Source organism: Phasianus colchicus, chromosome Z, assembly GCF_987193195.1.
Source record: "Phasianus colchicus chromosome Z, bPhaCol1.hap1.1, whole genome shotgun sequence".
Lineage (NCBI taxonomy): Eukaryota > Metazoa > Chordata > Aves > Galliformes > Phasianidae > Phasianus > Phasianus colchicus.
This window is the reverse complement of record NC_143476.1, coordinates 58,151,030-58,176,545: the sequence shown is the minus strand read 5'-3', so window position 1 is coordinate 58,176,545 and position 25,516 is coordinate 58,151,030. Positions and strand designations below refer to the sequence as shown.

Genomic DNA, 25,516 nt, shown 5'->3' with positions numbered 1-25,516 from the left:
TAGGCGGTGGTTGAGCTGGTTCCGGCTGTCGTGAGCAGGTTGGGTCGTTGAGCAGTCCCAGAAAAAACTCCAGGCCCGCCTAAACCCCGGCACTGCCGCAGGTGCGGGCCGACGGGCAGCTACGTAACGGGACGATGTGAGGCAGCCCGGCCTTCCAAGCGGGCGCGTAGCTGCATGGTCACTGCAGCTTGAGTAACTGTCCCTTGTGGAAACCGAGTGGACGGCTTTGTTAATTGCTAGAAATGCACTTCTTTCCTTCCACTTCATGCTTTTGCTTTCCAGGGCTAATGTGACTGTATCCACTGTGCAAGAGTTCAAATTTAGCAATCGTACTATCTGCTTAGAGCAGGAAAAGGAGAAGTCCAGAGTTGGTGCAACTGACAAACCACAGCCAGAGACTCCAGGAGTTGCAAGCAGCGAGCTTCTGGGAAAGGGATTGCTTAAAGGAACTGGGAGTGCTGAAAAAAAGCTTAAGTGTCTTCAGGGAAGCCAAAACTTGCTCTGGAGAGAGCTTGCAGCACTTAAAAACATGTAACACAGGTTTTCCAACTGACACCTAATTCCAAAATGTGGGGCATGTCTGTTCTCAGGTATGGATGTTACTCTCAAATGTTGTTAAAAATTTTTGTTTGTTTGTTTGTTTGCTTGTTTGTTTTTACAATAAAAACTTGGGAATGACACAACCAAAATCCTAGAGTGACAGTCTGCATCTTTAGGAGAATAATGCCAGCTGACTGAACAGTAAGACACATAGTGACATGATTTTATCACTCAGGTATACTGATGCAAAATGGTATTTCTTAGTAATTTTCACTTTGCCTGATGTCATTTAGAAAGCAGAGAGGAAGAGAGCACAGTTGTTTGGAGAAGCATTATATACAGCCTTAGCATTACACTTTTGTTGACATAGTGTTTGAAAACTAGAAAATTTGAAGAATTGAACTATTGACTATCTACATATTGTTAGCAACTGGCAGGACAATGTGGCTAGCAGGCATGACACATGGGACACTAAAAAGATTTTTAGGACTGCATTGATGGCTAAATCATGTGAGCAACTGGCTGACTGCTGTCAAATACCTCCTCATGCTGCATGGGGAATCTAACAAGTGCCATGAGAGATCCTCAGGGGAAAATCCTGCCTTGCATCTATTTCATACAATTAGATTGTCCAAAGAAGGGTAACAAAGCTGGTGAAGGATGTGGAGCACAGTCTTTTGGGGGGCAGCTGAGAGAATTGGGATTGTTTAATGTGAAGAAGAGAAGGCTTGGGGAGGTCTTACCACTCTCTACCGTCTGAAAGGAAGCTGTAGCAAGGTGAGGGTTGTCCTCCCAGGCATCCAGTGATTGGACAAGAGGTAATGGCCCTGAAGTTGCACCAGATGATGTTCAGGTTGGATATTAAGAAGAATTTCTTCTCTAAAGGAGTGGTGAGGTATTGGAACAGACTGCTCAGGGAGGTGGTGGAGTTACCATCCCTGGAGGTGTTCAGGAAGGGGTAGATGTGACAGTGAGGGACATGGCTTAGTGGACATGGTGATGGACTAGATGATCTTAGAGGTCTTTTCAGCCTTGATGATTCTATGATTGGGAATCAGGGTTACACTTATATCGTTTCTTTAGGAAAAGTATTCCATCCAATTTTACTTAGAAAAAATGCCTTTTTCATTAAAGACAAACGATGCAGTCGCAGAGTGTCTTGAGTTGCTAGATCTGTCCTAGAACTTAACAGTTGATATGGCTGAAACAGGAAATACCATCATTGTGTGCAAATTGTCTTCTGGGGGGGAAGACCAGGTGTTTCTGCACACAGACCTTTAAAAGGCCAAGGCCTGAGTAAGCCAGAAACCTTTGCTTCAGATGCAGTAGTTGAGTTCCAGAGGCTTGCTCTCTTCTGCCTGTCTGCTGCACTGTCTGTGACTGTACAGGGAGAGACAGATGAACAGACAGACAGACAGTGGGAAGTGTGTGTGGGGGGGTGTGGAATGCTGGGCCAGCTGGTGTACCATCTCCAGCCTAAGAACCTGGAAGTGCCTGCAGGAACACATCTAGAGTACCGTGCCCCGTTCTGAGCTGCTCTGTTCAAGAAAGGAAACTTCTTGTGCGTCCAGCTGAGGGCGACAAAGATGATTAGGAATCTGGAGCATCTGTTTTGTGTGGAAAGCCTGGGTCTGTTCAGCCACTGAGAAGTGGCTTCTTCCACAGACGAGAGGGGATCTCATCACTGCTTATAAATAACCCAAAATGCAGGAGTGCAGAGGATGGTGCAGCGAGATGGTGTGCCGGGCTCTGTTCAGCCTGGTGCAGCGGGAGGACAAGGGGCAAAGCAGCACAGAAGAACGTGAGAAGCCAGGCATTTTCATCCAAGCGTTAGAACGAGTACCGTTAATGCACACAAAGGAGGGCGGGCTGGGAGCGGGAGGAAGGGAGGCGGGCAGGCTGCGCGCTGAGCAGAGGGCAGGGAAACAGGAAAGAAACGCCTGCGGAGCGCCCCACGGCAAGGAGCAGGCCGCACGAGCCACCGCCGCACGCCGGGCCGTCCCGCCACGAGGGCGGGGCTGAGGGAGGTGGGAGGGAGGAGAGCCGCCCCGCTCCGCCCCGCCCCGCCGAGCCGCGATCGCCGGGCAGGGGCGGGCGGGCGCCATGGGCGCGATGCTGTGGTGGGATCAGCTGCGCGCCGGCAGCTCCGAGGTGGACTGGTGCGAGGACAACTACACCATCGTGCCCGCCATCGCCGAGTTCTACAACACGGTGCGCGGCGGGAGGGGGGGTCCGCGGGCCGGGCACAGCCGCGGGCTGCGAGGGCGGGTCCGGCGCCTGCCCGACACGGTGCCCCTTGGGCTGGCGGTGCTCAGGGGCTCGCGGAGGGGCTCCGCGGGTGTCCCGCTGGACGCGGTACCAGCAATGACAGCCAGCTGTGCGGTTTCGTGTCGCAGGCGCAAAAATCAGGAGGTTTACACAGGGCTGCGAGCCACGAGCGAACGGTGTGCGCGTCCTGCCCGCTGCTGGCCGGCCCGCGGGTGTCCCGTGCCGGGCTGCCGCGCCTGCTGTCCCGTGCTGCAGGTGTAAGTCTGCCCGACGGCGTGCCGGGCAGGGGCGGGCCGATAGCGGGCACGCTCGGTGTTTGGAGGCAAAACCGTGTTTTAGAGCTTTGCCTTCTCCCAGAGCCAAACTTAGAGGAGCGGGTTGACGGAGGGCTGCAGGGTGCAGGCAGCGCAGTGCTGCTAAGAGGAAGAAAGGTGAAAAAAGGAGGGAGAGGAAAGAGGACCGAAGTAATTGTTACTTCCTCTAGGAGCCCTGGTTCACTCCTGACTCCTGTCATCCCAGCCCAGGAGCTGCTGGGGAGTGCTGCTAGGCAGCGCTGGTGGAAACGTATTCCCCACAGCAGAGACCTGGGAGGGGAGTGCTGCTCCCGGCATCCTGTTTATTCATCTGAGGGTTCGCAGTGACAAACGGATCCAACTGGGAGTGAGATCATACATCGGGCTTTCTGGTGATGTGCTTTACCATGTTGCCGGGAGGGAGCCCTGCAAACAACATGCCTGTGGTGTTGCTCTGGGTTTTATGTTCTGTGGCAGGTGTGAGGTGGGATTTCTGCTTTGTCTGACTTTTGTATTTCAAAATGGCCTTTTAGTTTCTTACCCAAATTCTGTCCTCATCTGAGTTCTCTTTCAGTCTGTGTTTCTTGACTGCTAACTTCAGATGCTGGTGCTGCACTTCTGTGAAGGAAAGAAAGAGGTGTCTGGAGTGTTCATCCCTCACGGGAGTGTGTACCCAGGGATGCACTCCATTTGTAGCAAATAATTCAACTGTGCATGGTGTACATGGCTAACCTGTTGTTTTTCCTTGTAGCTCAGCACCAAAGTCATCTGGGTGGTGTATCGTCTGTGTTTGAGGGTGTGTGAGCAGAAACAGTCTGCTTTCTTTGTTTCTGATGTCACTGTGCAAGAACCAAAAACAAAGGGAGGAAAAGGTCAGAATAAACAATAAGTTTCTTGAAGAAGCGATGCGTTTTGAAGCCAGCAATGCAGGGGATTGGATACCCTTCTGACTGCGCTGAGCTGATTAGCTGTGGCAAAAAGCCTGCAAAATGCTGGGAGCTGCATGTATGTCCAGGTGATTAACTCAGCTTCCAGACTAGCAGAGAGGCACAACACAAAGTTTGCCCTGAAACTCCCTGTATTGCAAAGCTTCATCCAAATCAGCTAACTGTACATCAAAAACATGGGGAATAGAGGCTGTGTTGAGGGTAGACATGCTTCAGTAGTGAAGAGATTATGGAGACTGACGTCTGTGTTTGCAGCTTCTGAAAATTAATTTGCAGTGAATTGTTGGGGGCTGAGCGATTGTGTTCCTGGAGAGAGAGATTCTTACAGGGTGGTAAGAAAGATTTGGCCCTGACAGGCGCTGCAAGTGGACTCTGAATTTTATTCCTTCTTGGATGTTTCTGTTCTGACACTGACTCAAAACCTTCAGAAGTTTCAGGTAACATTCTTCAGCAGACCTGAATGTGGGATCTGGGTCTTCAAGCTGTAGATTAAAACCTTGCTAATCCGCATTTTAGACTGCCACAGCTAAGATCAGAGATGTCGTTGAGGTCTCATGCAGTATATATAAGCAGAAAACTGGAACAGCTTATCTGAAACATATTTAGAAAGATCCATTTAATTATTCTTGTGGGACCCAACCTTAATGTTATGAGAAAATTTAACTTGATCTTGTTAAAAAGCAAATCAAAGTGCTCATCAGGATTAAGTGAGTAGAAGAATATCTGTTCAGCAGTTCTGTACAAATTAGTCCTACAATTTTTATAAAACATACACGTCCAAGATTTCATTTTACACACTAAAAATATTTCATAACAAGGAAATTATAAGAAAATATTAGCTTTTTCTTTATTTTTTTAATTTTTCTTTTTAATAATTAATCCCTATACAGTGTAATCTTACTCTTGAGCAAAAGCACATACCTCCACACACTTAAAAGAGATTACATGTGCAGAGGTATTTGCAAAAGAAAACAAAACAACAATTTATTTTTTTTCTGAAAAACTGGAAACTAACATTTTTTTGTTACTAGTGAAATTGGTACTTTTCAATTTAGTGTTTTATATTGAATTGTGCATCTATTTATTGCCAAATTTCCATTTGAAGAGCATTGCCAGTGGTTTTATTTCTTGTCTGGTCTGTAGTAGCAAGGAGATAAATGTTTTTAGAGGATCTTAGATTGAGAATATGCTTATACTCTGGCAACACCCTTTTTACTACTTTAGTCTTTGCAGTGTATGTGGTGTGCTCTTGTGTCGGAATGCTGAAGATACAATCCCTCTAACTTCACTGAGGAGATATTCCAATTTTGCTTCCCATTCTCATAAGACATGCAGCCTCAGTGGTAGAATGCTGCAGCTGCTAGCCGTCTGACTTAGCAAATAGTAATAATCTTTGGTAAGACCATGGGAAATGTCACATACAGACTGTGTGGGCAAAATTACATGGTCATGATCTGAGCTGGCCGCTGGAATTCCATCTGTGTCCTGTATTCTTTTCATACACGTAAGTAGCTGGAAATTAAAAGTAGAGGTCCAGAATTGTTTAATGCCAGAGGATGGACACTTATTGATGGACTTCTTACCTTTTACTGTAACTTTGAATTACCTTTTGCAAATCTCAAAGGAAATTCTAGGTACTCCTCTTCTTTAAACTTCTTACACTGATCTTAACTTTATAGACTTTTGAATTGTGCATTACCAAATCATATAGGCCGATTGTGTATTACATGAAAACTTGTTTATGCAACATACTTTCTAAAACCAGAGCCCAGTAGGTAGATGCCTCACTTGTTTGGGAAACCTGGCATTAATCCTGGCAGTGTTTCTGACGGTGTGGTTCTTCTAGGGAGGCAGGCTGATAGCAGAGGATGAAAGCCAGCTAGTCAGTTCTCGTGTTGATGTAGTTAACTGTGAACTTGAATCTAAGATAACTTAAGCAGCATATTTCAGATCATGTTCCAGAGCTCTGGTATAAATACAGCTTGTGGAAATTACTGTGTATGGAATACAAGAAGCAAAACTGAGTTATTTCATGAAAGAGAGGCAGTAGTATCATGTTATATTTCCAAACTTAATAGAAAAGAATTCTGGCATCAAAATTCTTTCAGATTTTACAATTATATGTAATTTCCCTGTAGATTGCAGTGATGGCAATCTAGCCATACTCATTGTGATTACTTAGTCTGATTTACTTCACTGGTCAGTTCTGGCTATACAGATGAAAAGATTTTTTTTCGCATTCCTTAGTTTATAACTGTTTTTTGGGTTGTTTCTTTTTTTTTTTTCCTTGATATCTGTTTGACCTAACCTTGGCTTAAAATGTTTAGAGCACTCTGAGGCTCTCAAAGGACTTGCTTATATTCTATCATCCCTGCTGCCAATCATTGTTTATGTTTCCAACCTGCTGTGGGATAAGGAAAGCCTTCCCACTCTCTGCTTGTAAAAGGAGGGAGCAGGCTACAACTCTGGTCCATGTGTATGTTCCAGATGGCCCAGTATATCTTTGCTGCACAGAGGTGGGTGGTTCTTATGTGAATGGAAGATGTTTGCATGAGCATGTTTGGGTGAATGTTGAGGTTTTATGTGGCTTAAGCAAATTTGTCTCTTAAAATCTGATTTAGGGCATTCTTTGTAAATAAGTCTTTGGTCTTTCTGTTGCATCCTCAGGGATATGCTGCATTCTGGCATTGCTAGGTGCCCCCTGCTGTTTTAGTGGTGGCAAAATTAGCTGCCTTGGTGGATTGAGGAAATTCTATAAATGTTCTCCTATTGCTACTTAGGAAGTGCTTTGTCTATGACACTGCAGACAGCTTTTTCATACCTGGTTTGTGAGGCTGGTTTCATACTTCAGCTTGCAGAAAGAGAAGATTCATTAGATGACAGTTTGTAAAGGTGTTTAAATGAAACTGATAAGCTCTGTCTGGCCTGCTTTTACCACGATCTGGAGAAGCCTGGGAGCCAGGCAGAGTAAGCTGGCAGTTCAAAGCTGAGCAGTGTGAGTGTTTTCTGTGAAAATGTGTGAGTCCTTGAGGGACGTGGTCTGTGTCAAAATGAGCTGTAGGAACAGCTAATTGGCCAGAGGATTTTGTCCTTCCTCATGTTGGTTTAGAAGGGCAGTCTAGTGGGAGCAGAGCAGTGGCTCTGTTCTATTATTTCCCCGATCAGATTGGTCATCAGTGTGGCCCAACTGCTAGAAGCATGGTGACTTGTCCTTGTGGCAGGCCTGGAGACTCATGCTTTTTGTCTCCAAAAACTACCAAGATCTTTTGTCTTTCTATCCATCCCCTCCTTTCTCTTTGTCTTTGCACCCCACCATTAGGCAACCAGATGCTCATGGCAGTGAAACTGTCTGTGTGCTGAGCCTTTTCATGCTCTAGCAGATCTTAGTTTGTTAAGGTGTCTAAAGATTGTATCAATACAGAAATTTCTTCCTGCTGGTTTTCTAGTGGCTGCTCTTGTTTTGTTCTAGGTAGAGAAGATATGGGATTTTACATCTCTAAAATGAATGTGTGATAGATCTTTCTAAGTGTTTTACTTAAATGAATTTTGAAAGAAATGCAGCTTGTCTTTGAGGAGGTACCTTTAGTGTGAAGGAAAGTGGCACACATGAAGTAGATGGTGCTGAGAAGCTACTGCTGTAGTTATTGTCAGTTTGGATGCCAAACTAGGAGTATGTTTTGGTAAGTCTTGCAAAAGTTAAATTAGATGTGCCCATTTTAGTCATTGCGACCTCTGCTCTCACACTGTCTGAGACAGTGTTGAATGGTGGATAGTTATGAAATGAATAAATGCCATCTCTGTATGCCGTTCCTGAATCCTTTTCTGTTAGATTTTTATTCATATCATTAAGTGTCCATGAGTGTCTGAGAGGAGGAGATCTATCCCAAAGGAATGCTGTTTATCATAGAATTCTTTTATAAGTCCATTTTAGGGGAATGTTGCTAGAGATTATTTTGTCACATGCCTGGGTTAGCTATGGGGTTTGTAGGGAGATCAAGGCTGAGAAGTTCATCCTTGCCCTTGTCCCATTGTGAAGCAACAGTATGTCTGTGGCTGGCCTTCAGCATACGCAACTTCTTATTGAAAGAATGTGTGATACTGCAGTAACAGCAGTACTAGTCCTGCTAGTGACACGTAAAGCATTTTCAGCATGTAACTAAAGAATGATGCTTTGGATTGTTGCTAAGCAATTAAGAATGGATCTTTGTTCAAGACTTATATGCTGCATTAAAATAATAAAGTTATCAATTGTCTGAATTACTTTACCAGCCCTTTCACCTTCCTATTACTAGTTTTCAGTTGTATTTTTTTACTTCTGTAATGGAGAAAAAATAAAGTATAAGAGGATTTACAACTTAAGGCTTTCTTAACCCTACAAAAATGGTTCTAACTCTTTCAGCTTAACTTTGTATTTCAGATCTACCAAACAATAGCAATTGTTCAGTGACCTGACTTCAACAAAACTTAACAGCCCATCTGGTGCATTTTCCATGCTGGATTTGACAACCACTGAGAAGAGAATTCACTTGCTAGAGCTCCCTGTTGCTAACCTGCTTGCTGTTGAAGGCTTCCTGAATTACAGCAGAGTATTTGTAGACTTATAATAAAATTCCTCTGGAAATAGACTTGAAAAGTCATTTAAAAGTGTGACTAGCCACAACTTACATTGCTTGGAGTTTTATGCTATTACTAGCTTATGAGGTTCAGCTTAATGTTGTTTTACAAAAACTGATCTCCTTTGGCAGAATCTGAGAACCACATTTTATTGAGCTGAGGTATGACTGACTTTTTGTAGACAGATTAGCCTATAGATACTAAATGTTTATTTTCTGTCTTCGTGATACTTCTTTTCTTTTTATAGATAAGCAACGTCTTGTTTTTTGTTTTACCACCCATATGCATGTGCTTATTCCGTCAATATGCAACCTGCTTCAACAGCGGAATATATTTAATATGGACTCTACTAGTTGTGGTCGGTAAGTTGATTAATCTCTGTTTGCCTGTTCATGCATGAATGAGAGAGGAAATCGGTTTTTCCTGCTTGTGCATGATTGTTTCTGCAAAACAAAGCAATATTGACGTCTGTAGAAGAGTTTGCTTGCACTTGCTTGGAGCAAAAGCAGATGTAGTTTCTGAAAGGAAAATGGCTCTTGCAGTTGGAGTCCGGAGGGACTTTGACCTTAGTTCTGCATCGTTTTTGTCTTTCCTTTGTACAAGTTCTATTATTGTATCTAGGCTTACTCTAGAGCAGTGCTGACTCTCCATCCTCTGATGCTGAATTAATGATTGCTAAGAGTTCTTAACAAAACTGGAGAAGATAACAGGTTTTGCTTAGAAATTAGACATTTTATTGATTGATCCACAGATTTAGCCATATTGTAGGTGGCAAATTCTTAAGCTTTTTCAGTTCTACAAGCACTGACAACATTAAAGGGGTACTCAGAGTCATGTTGGCCATGTGCCACTTTCCACTTGTAAACTTAGGTCATATAATCATCACCTGCTGCTTTCCATCTTCATGTTATCCATTCTTGTGTTATTGAGAAAATTGAGAAAATTCAGAAAGAGCATTTGAATTCATTTCTTAATCGCATTTACATTTAAATTTACTACACGATGTTTTTTTGTGTATTTTTACTTCTGCACTTGGAGATGGCACCTTTAGCTCCCTCTGTGGTAATGTATGTGTTTAATTTATATTTTATATTTATTGATTGATTTATTTAATATGAGGTACTGATGTTTTAGTTTGCTTTTCTAGAAGACTGGTGTTTTGTTTCGTTTTTCTCTAGACCAAATTGTGTGAACTATTTGCTATGAATTCCTGATAATGAGCAGTGTGTTTCAGTCTGTACAGCACTGTAATTATTGACTGTAACTCCAACTCTTTCAGGAATTGGATCTGTTTACTTTCATGCCACCCTCAGTTTCCTGGGCCAGATGCTGGATGAGCTGGCTATTCTGTGGGTTCTTATGTGTGCTCTTGCCATGTGGTTCCCTAGAAGATACCTACCAAGAGTTTTTCGGAATGACAGGTAATCATGCAACGTAGTACACATGCCTGTCTCTTGAAACATCTCATCTTATGTTCTTTTTTTTCAGAAGTCCTGAGTCTATGTTCCTGATGTTGAGTTTTATGCCCTGAAACTTTGAGTTTTGGGATGTGATGAATGACTGTGAAAGAGCCTATTCTTGTTAGCTTGTTAGAAAGACATGAATAGTTTATATAAGTTGCACCTAAAATAAAGTAACAGATACTATCTTCTCCTGTTCCTTTTGTATATCTGAGAGTGTACATATGAGAGTGTACCTGTGGAAGTCAGCTGAATGTTTATCTGACATTTAAGTCAGAGGTTAAGTGTAGCTTTTAAGTATTCAAAGACTAAGTATCCTGTTTGTTTAGAAGTCTCTCATTGCTGCAATGGATTTTTCTTTATTGCAGATTTAAACCATCCACCTAGTACTAATATTTCTTTCTAAACTGTGTCCCGTAGTATGACATCTAAATGTTTCTTGAGCACCTCCAAGGATGATGACTCAACCACCTCCCTTGGATAGCCCATTTTAATGCCTAACCACCCTGGCAGAGAAGAATTTTTTCCTAATATCCAGTGTGAACCTCCCATGGTGCGGCTTGAGGCCATTTCCTCCAATCCTATCACTAGTTACATGGGAGAGGAGGCCAACCCCCACCTTGCCACAACCTCCTTTCAAGAAATTGTAGGGAGCTATAATGCCTCCCCAAGCCTCCTTTTCTTCAGTCTAAAAAATCCCAGTTCCCTCACCTGCTCCTCATAAGACATGCTTCAGACCCCTCACCAGCTCCAGGGATTTGATATCTATCTTGTAGTGTAGTCAGGGCCAAAACTGAACGCAGTACTTGAGATGTACTAGAGCTGAGTACAGAGTTACCATCAGCTCCCTGCTCCTGCTGGCTTCACTATTTCTTATATATGTCAGGATGTCATTAGCCTTCTTGGCTACCTGGGTAAACCGCTGACACTTGTTTAAACAAGCATTAGCCAACAGCCCCAGGTCCATTTCTTCCACACAGTCTTCAAGCCATTCTGCCCCAAGCCCTCTCTGGGCTGAGGCCATGAAGTTCAACGAGAAGAGCATTATAATCAGTTTAAAGAATCTGGTTGTGATTTTTCCCCCTTACAGAGAAAATATGCTGTAATCTTTGTGCATATTTTTCTTTTATGCATAAAAAATCTGATATAATGAAGAAGTTGAAGTAACAGCACCAGTGTTCTGCTCTCTGAAAACTGCTAAGGCTCCTTCCTCTTTCTTTATACTATTCTCTGCTTTCTTTATTTTTTATTTCCTTGACATACACTCAATTAGAAAATGCTTTCATAGAGAAGATTGTTGGCTGCATTAAGTATTCCTCAAAATAGCTTGCACTGTGAGGAGTATATCTTGAATTATCATATGTAGTCCATAATGCAATAGCTTTGCCAAGTTACTGTGAATTTAGTATTTTTTCATACTTTAATGTAGTCCTGTTGTAAGACACCATAAACTTGAAGAGCAAACAGAGGTTTTCCTGAGGTTATTTGGTAGATGACATGATTTTTAGACATTTAGTTAAAGTGAAGGACTTCAAGTCTCTTGAATAATTTCTCTGACTGCACATACATTGTTCTTCGAAAGCCTGAAGGAATTCTTGCATGTTATATATCACCATATTCTAATAATTTGCTTCATAGATTTGTAGTATCAGCCATAAGGTTAAGCGATATCCTTTCTAAAAGGAGTAGTAACACTTTTGTGGAGAAATCCTATCTCAACTTGGTGATAAAACTAAAGTGGTACATAATGATCTGGCTGTTTATAGTTGATCCATAAAAATACAGAGATGAACTGAAGGATGTACCCCACCCGCATGTTTTCACAATACTACTTTCCTAAATACTGTCAGTATTTGTTAAGATTTTGATTTCTTTCTGAAGTGTACAGAAAAAAGAATTCAATGACAAAAAAGTCTATCTCAGAACAGATCAGTTTTATGCACATATATAGAGAGAAATGTAATCCTCCTCCTCTATTCTGCCCCAGTGAGGCTACATTTAGCATACTGTGTCCAATTCTGAGCTTGCCAGTTCAAAAAAGACAGGGATGTCCTAGAAGAACTCCAGCAGAGGGCCACAAAGATGATAAAGGGCCTGGAGCATCTCTCTTATGAAGAAAGACTGAGTATCTTGGATCTGTTCAGCATGGGGAAAAGAAGACTGAGGGCGGATCTCATAAATATCTGAAGGGTGGTGGGAGGCAAATGGATGAGGCTTGATGGTAGCAGTAGGACTAAAACTTGAACATAGGAAGTTCCATACAGTCATGCAGAACTTCTTTATGGTAAGGGTGGCAGAGCAATGGAACTGGTTGTGGAGTGTCCTTCTATGGAGATGTTTGAGACTCATCTGGACAACTACCTGGGTGACTGTACTGTTCCTGTAGGGAACCTGCTTCAGTGGGGGTGTTGGTCTTGATGTTTTCTTGAAGTCCCTTCCAACCCCCACAGTTCTGTGATTTTGGGATATTTGTGTGTACATACACATACATATTTCTATATTTTGTTTTGCTTAACTTATTTTTCTAGAATTATTTGTGCCCAGTACTCGTTGAAAATGCTGTTATCTACCATGACTGATTGATGGTATCTTTAGTCATTAAAGCACTCACATCAGATCAGAACTTCCTGTTGCCTTCCAACTTTAAAATGCTTTGAAACAAGAGGCCTGAGAAATGAGTTTGGTGAAGATGAGGATGATAATACTGATAATCAGCAAATGGTGATACACAGGTGTACTGAGATTATACTTGAGATGTGGAATTAAGGAGAAAACAGCCATCCGTGAACATCAGCTAGTTTTATAGAGTTGTGGGTCAGTAGCCTGGAAGCAGTGTAATGGTCCTGTATCTTCCACAGTCCTGTCACAGACTAGAAATGAGTTGTTTGAAGTCCAAATTTGAAATTTAAAAAACAATATATGTCTGTTTTAAAAGTTGTCAACTGTCCATTTGTGGCCCATCTGTGACTTCACTGATGCTAAGAACATACTAAACAGACTGTAATGTGGCTCTAAAAGCTAGGACAATAATAGTAACAAAAAATATTCTAAAAATCTATGTTAAAAGCAGGAGGAATCATGACACAAAACTGCTTTGAGGAAGTACAGTGCTGGATACAGAGATGACCTTCTCTCAACTTCTTGTGGAAGAAGGAAAATCAGAGCAGGATCTTAAGATTTTGAAACCAGTGATTAGTGTGGGTCTCTGTATGCACACACACGTATGTGTATATATATTTTCTGCTTTGGAAAATTATAGTTCAGGAAAGGGCTAGCTATGTGGTTAACTTTGTATGCACAAGTCAGTGCAGGATTCTCATCCATTTTATAAGCACACTGTCATTGCACTCTTGACCACACGCAAAAAAATGTAAGTTTTATTACACTATTAAAGTTGTGTTAAGATTTCTGTCTTTACTAATTAAAAGCTCTGAATTAAAAGCACTTTTCTTCACAAAAAAACTTCCAGGAGCCGGTTTAAAGCTGCTGTTGGTGTCCTGTCTGGAGTTACTACCTGCCTTGCCTTCATTAAACCTGCCATCAACAACATCTCACTAATGACTCTGGGTGTTCCTTGCACAGCTTTACTCATTGCTGAGTTGAAGAGGTGAGTACATTTCTCCTGAATGCAGTGTTGCCTTTGGAGATCCTTAGGCCATCATACAATGATAGAGTAGATCTTCATTATTTGTGATAGCAGATTAGAAATGCTTCTTCCTTGTACAGATCTGGCGTGAGATTGCTCTGTAAGTTCAGACATTTTTGGCAAGGATTTTTTTTTCCCTAGGCAATTATACTAGATCAGCTGTTGTCTGTCTTCTTGCAGTGTATCTTTACCCTCAACCTGATCTAACTCTATTTATTGTGGAGTTTTGGCGAGTTTCACTCCACTAACAGCTTTTCTACTGTAGTCTGCACAGGAGTGAGATGAGCATATGATCACAGCCTGGGTACTGCAGGGAGCAAGGTCCAAGCATGCATGGAAGATATGCCAGCTCTCAGGGCTTACTGTCCGTCTTACACAAATAATACAGTGGAGCCAGACTGACAAAGATAAGATTAATCACTAGGTCACAGAGGGTAGCTTTCAGTCACCTTAGAAACTGTGAAAACAGAATGCAGGTAGAAAGCAGTCTGAGATTTGTTTTAACATTTTAAAGAGTTCCTACCATAACCATGAGAGACTCATTTTTTGCCTCTTCTCACCAAGGCAGAAAGGACCAGGCAAGCATCAGCATATAAACTCCTTTCCTACTCTTCTCCAGTGTCTGAGACAGACTTTATAACTTATGTTGGCTCTTACACTGCATCTAAAAATGTCCATCAAAATAATGTAGAGTAGGACAAAATGCCTGCATTCTAACTACTGTTGGTTAGATTGTCCTGTTTCCCCACCTTATCCTATTCTGCTGTTACTTTCCCATGCAGCGTAAGCATTTGCTAATCATGTTCTGAAGAAGTGTTCTTGTGTCTTATCTCTTTTGATGTTCTGCTATGCAGCAGCTATTGCTGTTGTCAGAGAAATTTGGGAAGCAACGTGGAAGTTCCATGTAGAGGAGAAAGCGGGTAGGTTAAGAATGGTGGTGGGTGCATCTCATTTTTAAGAAAGCACAGGAAACTACTGGCAGGGCAAAGGGAGATTTGTTTCTGGCATTGACCTATTACTTGAACAGCCATTTCAGTTTTCCAGGCATGAACTCCTGAGAAACGTGAGAGGATGAATAGTTAGTGTCTTTAAGGTTTGAATGCTGTTGGATAATATCTAGGAATTAATGTGCTTACATGTACTTGCTCTTTGAAATTCCATGTGGAATGTCATGTTGCATTAAAATATGTGGAATTTACCTATCAGTTTTTTGAGAATTACAGGCATAGACAAACCTCCCTTTGAAATGATGATTAAAAATGGACCTAGAGTGATATATGGCTCTCTGAATTACCTATTAGGATAATGTAATAGCTTTGATATTTTTTGATGTAAATAATAATTATAGATTTCATTTTAAGCTATGCTGATCCCTGAAAAAGTTAAATTAGAAATGGGATTGTCCCATCTCTTTTTGCTGAAGAAAAAACAACTGAGACATTATTTAATGCCTCTGATTTTCCTGTTCTTCACTGCTGCAGTCATTATGGGGGTACATGTCTGAGTCCTGGCAGACTGTTAGGGTTCTGAATCTGTGACACAGATATTTTGGGAAGGAAGGAGAGGAAGTTGCTGAAGTAGAAGCTCTTGGTTTAAAGAAGTTTCTACTGCTCTGTGCTTAGATAAGTGTTCTGGTATAATATGTCACAGAGTTATTCCCTTTCTAGGCTCTTATAAATCTTGTAGTGAATTCTAGCAAATCACTTTGTTTTCAAGTAAGAATTTTCTGCCACTCATTCATCTCTGGTGAAGAGAGACTGTTTGCAGAGAAGAGCCTTATGCTCTTAAGTGCAGAACTTGCAGAGTGCTAAGGACATGCTGTGGATGTAAGATGATCAAAAGAGCAAAAGGCAGTTAAATGCATACTCACTCCTGAAAGACATTATACATTTTTTTTTCTTATTTCTGTTCAAACAAATTCCTTCATGGGTCTCACAGGGATGCAGTCAGCTAGAAAGCAGCTGTGGATTATTCTGTTGGCTGGTCCAAGCCAAATAACAATGAAGATTATAGCATCATCAGATTAGTATGATTTAGTGAGTTCTCTTCATGCAAGTAACTGTTTCCCTGAGCAGATAGGTGGTAGGATATTCTTGTTCAGCTGACATCTCTGCCTTCATGTTTGTCTATGTGTAGTTGATTCTGCTGCTAGCAGTCTCACTGTAGAGAAACTCTATTTCATTGTTGCAGCTTGCTCACTTCACTTTTCCTTTGACTAAAAGGTTAAACTAGTTAGAAGTTTAAAACTAGGCTATAAAGGCAGCTGTCTGTGTCAAAATCAAGTTATTAATCAACATCCGGCAACTATTCTGCTTTGAAGAAAAGCTGATATGTTTTGTTATGGGTGCCGTGACATTGGAAGATAATACTGTTGGAAGTTTGCATCAGCCCTGTCCCTCATACAGTAAATGTCTGGGATACACCAGTGTTTGAAGTAATGTTGATTATTACTTCTCCCCTTGGTGATAAAACTACTCAGATACTGACAAGTGTGGTCACTCACTGACTAAAAGAGCTGTCTGTTTGAGGTCAAGCTGCTTACTTTAAATGGAATACAGTTGCACATATTTATTTACATTCTTCAGACAGGTCCAGGAAAGGCTCCATATTGTCTGTACACACAACCTTTGCTCAGTCAGAATGCACGGTTACTCAGTGTAGCTGTGTAGTCTTACCTGTTGAATGTGAAGAGAGTTTACCAGTATGGTTTCTGCTATAATCCTGTCAAATTGCATTTTTCTCACTGGCTTGTTTCATAAAAGAAAGAATCCTTGTAGCTGTGCTCTAGAAGTCATTAGGCAATTCAAAAATCTCCTTAGTCTTTTCTTCATGCTTTTTATAGCCTCTTAAAGGCTATTTGTCAAATGAGCTGGAGAATTCAAGCCAAACAAAACAGCCATTTTGTCACACAGTGTGGAGTATTGTTTTTTTTGTGGAAGTCATGTAGGTGTCTTAGTCATGGAAGCAGAGATTGTGATACCTAAAGATTAGTGTGATTTTGATTGTAACGTTATTTACAGATGACTTAAAAAAAGAATGCCTGACCCTAAAGCTAATTTGTGCAGAGGACACTGGAGAAAATTATTTTCCAACAAGATTAAGCAGTAGGTAGTTTTTCTGTCATTAAATCCACTAGCTATAGAGGTGCCTTGTACTCGGTCTGAAGAGTTTCTGAATCCCAAACACCTCAAAAATGTCAACTAAAATGTTCAAGATTAAAAAATACCTTACAGATTTATGGAGAAAGCTGTGCAATTTGCTTAGCTTGCAATACATCAGAGCCAGGTAGACTACTGGTTCTGCAGTGTATTCAGAAAAATGTTTCTGTAGAGAGTACTTTGTGGTTTTATTTTCATTTTTTCTGAATCCCTAGCTGGACTCCTTTGGCAAAGCCGTGATAGCAGCTGCAGTTCTGCTTTTCCTCCACAGAGAGGCAGGAGGCATTATCTGTGGGTGCTAGTAGTTAAGAGTGTCTAACATGATGAAGAATGTAATGAAAAGTTTTAGCTTGAAGACAGAGTTGGCATTACTACTAGTAGTACTCCCAGTAGAATGCAAAAGAACATAGCGGGCAGTGTCTCCCTCTGAAGGCTGAGTATTCCTTGTTGTACTGCCTGGACAGCTGGCTCACTGATTTACTGTTGAGAACTGGCTAAAACAAGTAACTTTAACAAATTACTTTGTCATCTCATTAGTTGATTTGGAGCAGATGCTTATTGTATGCATCACTGGCATGAGAATGACTGTTCATTAAGCAAGAATTATCTAGTAGCACTTCAAATTCTTGTGAAGAACACTCAGAGTTTTACAATTAATTTGAAAAAAAATGGGGGAAAATCCCAAATAATAGCTTTGTTTGCTCAGAAGACAGGGAAACTGAGGCACACATTCCTTGGCCACATTGGACTACCCATGTTTCAAGCTAGTTTTGCATTGTAAGTTCGGGGCTGCATCTAATGGTACCAAGAGGCCTAATCTCAAAATAGCAAGTGTGGGTAGAGAGCTAACTATTAACTGGAAGAGAATATTGATGCTGCCTTTTTCTTTTTTTATTTTAGTCTTTTGATCAAAGCTGCACAGTTCTTAGAGTAATTCCAAGACATGGAAAAGAGCAAAGCATCATATAGGGGAATAAAACTGTGAGCTTTTGAATAGACCTGTAACACAGGCAGTGCTAGGTACATACTCTTGCATCTCTTATTGTATTTGGTGATGATTACCTGCAGGCCTCACTGCATGTGATCACAGCAAATGTTTTCACTATAGTGTACCTCTATGTTAACAAATATGGTTTGTTGTGGAGGGAGAGAATTGCAGTTTAGTCAATGTGAAGAATTCTGTGTGGGATGTGAATGCCTGCTGAAGTATACTTGTTTGGATCCTCTGCCTCTGGTCTTTTGCCTTACTAGTTCTCTGGAACTGCAGTATTGTAGGGGAAAAATCAACCAACTAATTAAAAAAAACCCATCCTGTTCCTCTTTATTATCAATCTTCATATAGTTGCAGTTCAATGGAAGATAGAATGTGAATAAAATTGACTGATAGCTGAGTGGCTGGTTGTTACTGACAGGATGTTTGACTAATTAGTTGTTCTACATATCCCCTCAGTGCTTCAGTGTTTGCTCACCATTTGCTCTTTGGTATTTAAGATAATGCCCAAAACACAGATACTGATTGAGATGTTTGTTTTGTAACCTCACCAGTGCCTCATGTCAGAGTCATATTATTGTAAGTAAAGCTCTACCATTCAGGACATTCATAGGAGGTGTTTTAAAGATGTGCCTAGCCTTTTTCTCCTCTCCCCTCCCCTTCCTTTCCCTCCTATATTCTGCAACTTAGAGCCAGAGAGCATCAAGAATCGAGCAAATACTGTTTTGTTTTACAGTAGCTTCTTTGCATTTTTCTCCTCAGGTGTGAAAACTTGCGTGTGTACAAACTTGGTCTGTTTTCAGGTCTTTGGTGGATGTTAGCACTTTTCTGCTGGATCAGTGACAAAGCTTTTTGTGAAATTTGGTCGTCATTTAACTTCCCCTATTTGCACTGTGTATGGTAAGTGTTGTGCATAATCTCACGGTTTGATTCAAGCGTGACAGATCCTCACTACAGTATCATTCTGTGCTGTGTCCATAGGCTGCTAGTGGCTATTTCTGGTTAGTGCTAAACGGATTTACTGGTAAGATTGTAAGCCAAGAGCAAGTCTCACGCTATCCAGGGTACAGATTTAGAAGGCTCTTTTGCCTGATCACATTCTTCAGACACTAAGTTGATTAATTGCAACTGAATTTCTTGTCCCTTCTGGCTACTAAAAATCCAAAAGCACTGCTCAACTGAAGCAATGACCATAAAGGCTCAAGCATCCACTGTTAATAGTAGAGGATGAAGGGGAAGCAGTGAACAGCTTTGATATATTTTCTCTTTTGTCACAGCAAATTGTGACCTCTTATCCAAAGTGCTATAATTCATCATTTCTAAACAACTCTGTAAGGTGGAAGGAGACCAGAAAGTTGCAGACAGTTTATGTAGAGGATGATCTCCAGTTCTGTAGCTTTATGTGTTCTCTGTATTCTTTGCCTGCTGGCGTTTAGTAGCACAGCTGGGGACAAGGGAAAGGAGAGTAACAGACTGATTTTAAACCATGCTGGTGTATTTGATAATACTGAATAATATAATAATAATTTGATAATACTTTGCTGAAGTCATGTTACTGAATTTTTCTTTTTTTGGGGGGGTGGTTTGCTCTATTCTCAGGCACATTTTGATTTGCCTTGCGGCTTACCTAGGCTGTGTCTGTTTCGCTTACTTCGACGCTGCCTCCGAGATCCCTGAGCAGGGCCCTGTCATAAAGTTCTGGCCAAGTGAGAGATGGGCATTCATTGGTGTTCCGTACGTCACCCTCCTCTGCGCGCACAAGAAATCACCGGTGAAGATCACATGAAGTTAGCTATGGAGTGGGATGGATTTTCAACTTTCATTCCAGCTCAGATAGTATCTAAAATAATGATAAATGAATAGGGTTGTATTTTATCTTCTTCTTAAGATAAACAGCCTTCCCAAAGTCATAGAAACAGGTGGCAACTGTGTTCTTTCTCCTCCTTCCGGAGAAGAGAGAGGTAACAGGAACATGAAAGCCCTTGAACTATTTTCTCTGGTTGGCTCTATTTTGCACTTTTTTTTTTAAATGTAGCATTTAATTTGATAAAAATTATTTCCAAGTGTCAGTGACTAGAAATGAAGCCCCTGCAGTAGATCATTTTTGATGCTTGGTTCAGTTTTGTTAACCTCTGTCTTGAGGCATTCTTTATAAGAGAAACTTATCAAAGAGGCCTGCTGCCATTTTTGTGTCCTCAGCACTGATGCATGTGTCCTTTTCAGCTGAGAAGTAGATGTAATTGCACATCGGCCACAAGGGCGTGCTCATGTTCCTCCCATCCTGGAGTGTAACATGGGGAGTCTGGATGTGCATCAATTTGGATCAGAAAGCATTTGATTGTTTCCCCAAGTATTGCAGGAGACCAGTGCAAAGTGATTATCACTGGATATCTGGGTCAAAGCAATTAGACAGTGTAAGTGTGGAAATAGCTGACAGAAGATCCAGTCCCTAAAACTAAATAGGAGTTCAGGGGTTTTGAATGTTTCTATATTTCTGCTGATTTGTGGACATTAATATGCTGCACATTTTCCTCTTGCAGAAATGTTGTGGAAATCCTTCTCTACCTCTGCAGACATGTTTGGTATTGAATTTGTTATTGAAGCTTATACAGAAATATGTCAGAACACAGATGACCAAAATTGACAGTGTGGTTAAATTGCTAAGACTCCTGGGGTACCTGGCTGTATATTTAATTTGAGAGTTAACTTCTCAACAAAGCTTTGCAAAGTGACATAATAGTAGTCCAGTAGTGCTCTGCTGATGATATTTAAGAAAAAAATAGGTAATACAGGTACCTGCTTAAAAACAAAGATAAAAGACAGATTTCATTAATCAATGAAATGTGATACTCAGTCTTGCAGTGTTAGAAAGGAATAGCAGATTCAAGCTTTCTGTTAGTTTTCAGCTTGTTTTGTAAGGGGTACAGTTAGTTTAAAGTTTTACATTGGGATTGAAGTTCTGGAATGCCTATGGTTCTTGCAAGCTATTAATCTAGCAGATCAGCTAGATCTGATAACAAAACAGTGCAAAGTGTAGGTAAGCTTTTTTAAAATATAGTTGTGACTGCTTGGAGAAAATGGAGTCTACTTAAATTCTACCAAATATCAGAACTGTAAGAAGGTTAAGGATTTAGATGTGCGTTAAGTGATATTTCCTTTTCGGATACTAGACCAAGAAATAACATTTTCTCTGTGCTTTGCTACTCAGTCCCATATACTTATTTTTTATGAATATGAGTATGTACTCCGTACAGTATCATCTTTAGGAAAATGGCTTTTAACAAGAACTTAGCTTTCACGCATTGTAAAACCTTTTAAGTAATTTTGTATTCAAATTTATGCTAGAAAATGGAAACTGATGTGTATGCTATTACCCTTAAAGCAAAGTTGTTAGTAGGGGATATAACTTCTTGAGAACTTTGAGGTGGGTTAGTAGCCTACTGTTAGATTGATTAATGGATCACAAAAGTAGCCAAATCTGTTTACTTCATTACAGCAATGAATATTTATACCACTTGCTTGTAGATTTGTTGGACAGAAACATGGTTTTGGGCACATATTTTTGTATGAAACTTGTTTGTAACTATACACACAGCAATGTTTGTTACTTATTGGAAGCCAGCTACTTTTTCCATTTTTTCTTCTTCTCTCCTTGATTCTGAAATGCTCAGTTTTAACCAATTCTCAGGTATTAATCTTGTGATTAGATCCTTATACTGATAGACTTACTGTCTGGAGCCCAGCTAGGGTTGCTGTTTTCAGATAAAGTCCTACTTTGAGTTAGATTTCTTCAATATTGCTTACTAAATTATTATTATAAATAAAATATTTTCAGTATTGCTTGGGGAATTAATGACTGCAAACATATGTACTGTTCAGAATGATCGGAGACTTTCCACTTAATATTTTGTTTGAAAGAAAACTGTGACTTGAGGGCTCTAACCATCCTGCAGACAGCTGCTGTCTTCTGCCCGAGAGTCTGACTGCTCACAAAGGAATGATTTTATAATTTAAAAAATGTAGGGCAGTCAGCTATTGCAGAAGTGAATAAATGCAGGTATAGTTCAGAATAATCTCAAATTTATTTATTAACTAACCTCTAACCCTCATACTTTTTATAAGAGATGCTGTGAACAAATATTACTATCCATTGTACGAAACTACACTGTAGATTGGGGGTATTCCAGGTATAAGGGCACTCCAGCATTTTCAGATGTAGTTATTGCACTTTACCTTAAATTATTATTAACTTCTATTCCAACAAAAGCCACATTTATTTCAAAAATGAAAAAAAAAATGCAGGTTTTGCATATTCACAGCTTTACGGATTATACTTTGAACTAAGGCTCCAATTTAGGATAACATCAGTACAGAAGAAGTATGTAATTGGCACACCAAGGGGTTTATACACACCCTTATCAGAAAAATGAATAGAAGCGTGCACAAATAGGCATGTTATCCTGGAGTATGAAGTGATGGTTTTAAAATCCTGGAATGCTTCCTTCCTTTGCTGGCAGGAAGTTACTGGGTTTCTAGACTTCTCTTTTAATTAGCATTTTAGTTTAACTAGTGGAACACAATAGTGTGTTGAACATAATGTGGATTCTTTATAGATAGATGTTGGTATGTGAGTTAAATTTTAAGAATATTTAAGAAAGGACGTTTAGATCTGTCATGACAAAACAATCATTCAGTAAATAGTGTGTAAGGAATTGTTCTGTTTTGCATCTCATTTGAAGTCTGTATACTGAGTATTTGTGGAAAGCGTGTAACACTTGGAACATTAAATTGCCTTCAGAATAAATACTGTTTGCCTTTTCATGCTTCGTGTTTGTGTAGAGAAGTACAGCAGCCAGTATAATGCTTTGAAGAAGGACAGTCTGTGATGAGGTTAATTTATCTCAGAAAGGTAAAAGCAGTTTTGAATCTTAGAGGAAGAGAGACACTGCATTAAGTACAAAACCTCCAGCTGTTTTTTTTTTTTTTTTTTTTTTACAATCTAAGTAGAACAAATACTTGATTCATTTGCAAGCATGTGAATTAATGCAGACATGTAGCAAGAAACACCTGAAAACAAGTGGCCTTTATTCCCACAAATCCAGAAAACTGGTTCTGAGTGAGTATGTCTGGGAGAACGAAGTGCATGTCTTCTGTGCTCATTATCTTAGATTGTGTTTCCACCTTAGGGAAATAATTGGTATAAATAGCTTTCTACCTACACCACTCCTTATACTTGGTTTTGTGATTGTTTCTCTCACTCCACAGAAAATAATAGAGTCGTAGAACGGCGTAGGTTGGAAGAGACCTTAAAGATCGTCTAGTTCCAATCCCCCTCCCTTACTTGAAACATTTCTGGATTCCCATAAGCTGGTCTTGAAACCATTGAGTAAGAAGTAGTAGTCTTGGACTTGAAACTATTGAGTAAGTAGAAAGTGTATCTATAATTCAAGATACTATTTATTCAGAGTTAGTATTTCTAGTTGGCAGGATGTCACAAACAGATGGATTGTTCTGTCACTCAGCGTGCTTTGTCTGAAGATTACTGACTTTGTTTCCCATGGAAAGAAGGGGAACGTGATTGTACTTGTAATACTGCATTTCTCTAATAAACTCAGAGCTCCTTGCTCATTTTAACCAAATATGACAGAAGCAAGAGCCTTAGAGATAATTTCCTACACACTGTAAAAAATTGTCAAGTAGAGTTGTCATGCCTATGAGACAAGCTGCCACATGAAACTTTTTATTAAAAACCAGAAACCTACTGAAGGGGGAAAGTAAAGAGATGCTGGAGTTCTTGATGGGCTCTAATTGCAGCTCATACCAGCCACAGCATCCGAAACCAGTTGCACATGGACCAATACTGTAGGAAGAAATTTTTTAGTTTAGTGTTCCAGGGATGACAAAATTACTACTTCATAACGTGTGGAAACTTGCTGTTTTCTCCAAACTTAAAATGTGGAATCATTAAGCATCTTCAGCACCTTTCCCAAAAGGGGGCAGTTGAAAGTCTCAGATCACCATGCACCCTTTTGGCTGTCAATTAAACACAGTGCCACCTGAGAAAGATGGAAATCTGAATGAGTTGACTTATGTGCCAGCAGACCAAGGAATGATTAAAAAAAAGTGTTTGCAAATTCCCAGCATATAGCAAAGAGCTAAGTAGAAGTTTGTCAGGAGCAAATTGTGTCTTCATAATTTAGTTTTCTTCAGCAAAGGGGATATTTGCAGTCCCTGTGGCTATGGAAGAGATGGTATTGCATTATGTTTCTGAGTCTGATGAGATTTCTAGCACTGCTTGACAGGACATTATTATAAGAGTGCTAGAAAACCTGGGTTTGATGAAAATTCTATGAATTAGTGTGAAATTGTTTGGATCACTTCAGCTTCTGGGCTGTTCTTAGTTGTTTATTACCAAACTAGAAAAGGGCGTCAAGTGGAGTTCAGCAGGATCTCCTAGGTCAACTTTCATTTAGTTGTTCAGTACTATGCCCAGGGAAGGTATCAATAAAGTCAAGTCAGGGAAGGTCCACAAATACTTTGAAAAACAGATCTAAAATCCAAAGGCAGCTTGCTGTATTGTAGGAAATAGAACAAAATTGAGTAACAGCAAAGTATTATATAGACATGTATTTTTGTTTATACACAGATGCTGGACACAAAAATTTATTGTAAATGGTGCCTTAGATGAGGATTTTAACTGATTTCCCTGAGAGAGAAATATCAGCTGTAAATAAGAGCATCTGTGCTCTCCATAGAGACTGGACTTTGTAAATTGTCAGTGCCTCTGCTCATTTCCCATAAGCACAACCATGGCTAGGCCTCCATGCACCTGAACTCTCCTAACTTACAGTCCATATAAATCGTGATTGAAATCAGTTAGCAATAATGCTAATTGAGCTGACCATTGGGGAGGGATAAAGGTGGAACCCAGGGGAAACTGTTGCTGTGTACCCCATAGAGCACATATTTAATCATCTTCCTCACCCAAGTTCTGTCTGGCCGACTTTCTAATTACTGCTTCTGTTGTCTCCAGTGTGCAACAAGTTGCTTAGAAAGGCACGGTCCTGATGGGAATTGTTAATGTAAGTAAAGCAAAGACCTCCAGAGAGGGAACCCAGACTTGTTTTTCTCAAAACACAGAAAAAATATTTCATCTTGCAAACCTTGCAAACAGACTATGTCTTTCAAGGGTGAAGTTGCTATTTGTCAAATATGTAAATGACATATAATGTATTTCTCTTAATAAGTTCAAGAAGACACTGACAGACATAGCATCAGACTCTATAGTATCTGGATGCAATCTGAACCTTAGCATTGACAAGTGGCTTGTCCCTGGGCACTTTTTTTCTAAGCTGCCAGGATTGCTCATGTTGAGATGCTTTCTTCTACTACAGGAGACATGACACAGGGCTTCATCCAATATTCTAATTATTTCAGGGCTCTTGAATGTTTCCTGGCACCTGGCTCATGGTTTAGTTTGGAAAAATGTGCCCCACATGCTGTGTGTAATGCCTTCTTATTGACTGTAGAATCACAGAGTCACAGGACATTGAGTGGGAAGGGACCTGTATGGATGATGGAGCCCAGCTCCTGGCTCTG

General features: G+C 40.5%; 1 protein-coding gene across 3 annotated transcripts; it reads left to right on the top strand.

Moving 5' to 3' along the window:
* Positions 1–8: 8 nt before the first annotated feature.
* On the top strand, positions 9–22,765 carry ACER2 (alkaline ceramidase 2). Of its 3 annotated transcripts, XM_090132338.1 has the most exons (7): positions 9–101; positions 283–590; positions 8,910–9,024; positions 9,942–10,083; positions 13,592–13,729; positions 18,680–18,817; positions 19,517–22,765. In XM_090132338.1, the coding sequence occupies exons 3-7, from the start codon at positions 8,949–8,951 to the stop codon at positions 19,701–19,703; spliced, it is 681 nt and encodes a 226-aa protein (XP_089988464.1). In that variant the 5' UTR covers positions 9–101; positions 283–590; positions 8,910–8,948; the 3' UTR covers positions 19,704–22,765. The 3 variants fall into 3 exon arrangements, with proteins under 3 accessions (XP_089988464.1, XP_031465847.1, XP_089988465.1); XM_031609987.2 differs by lacking the exons at positions 9–101; positions 283–590 and adding an exon at positions 1,731–2,751 and having other exon boundaries at positions 19,517–22,751; XM_090132339.1 differs by lacking the exons at positions 9–101; positions 283–590 and adding an exon at positions 8,495–8,823.
* The last annotated feature ends 2,751 nt before the right edge of the window (positions 22,766–25,516 follow it).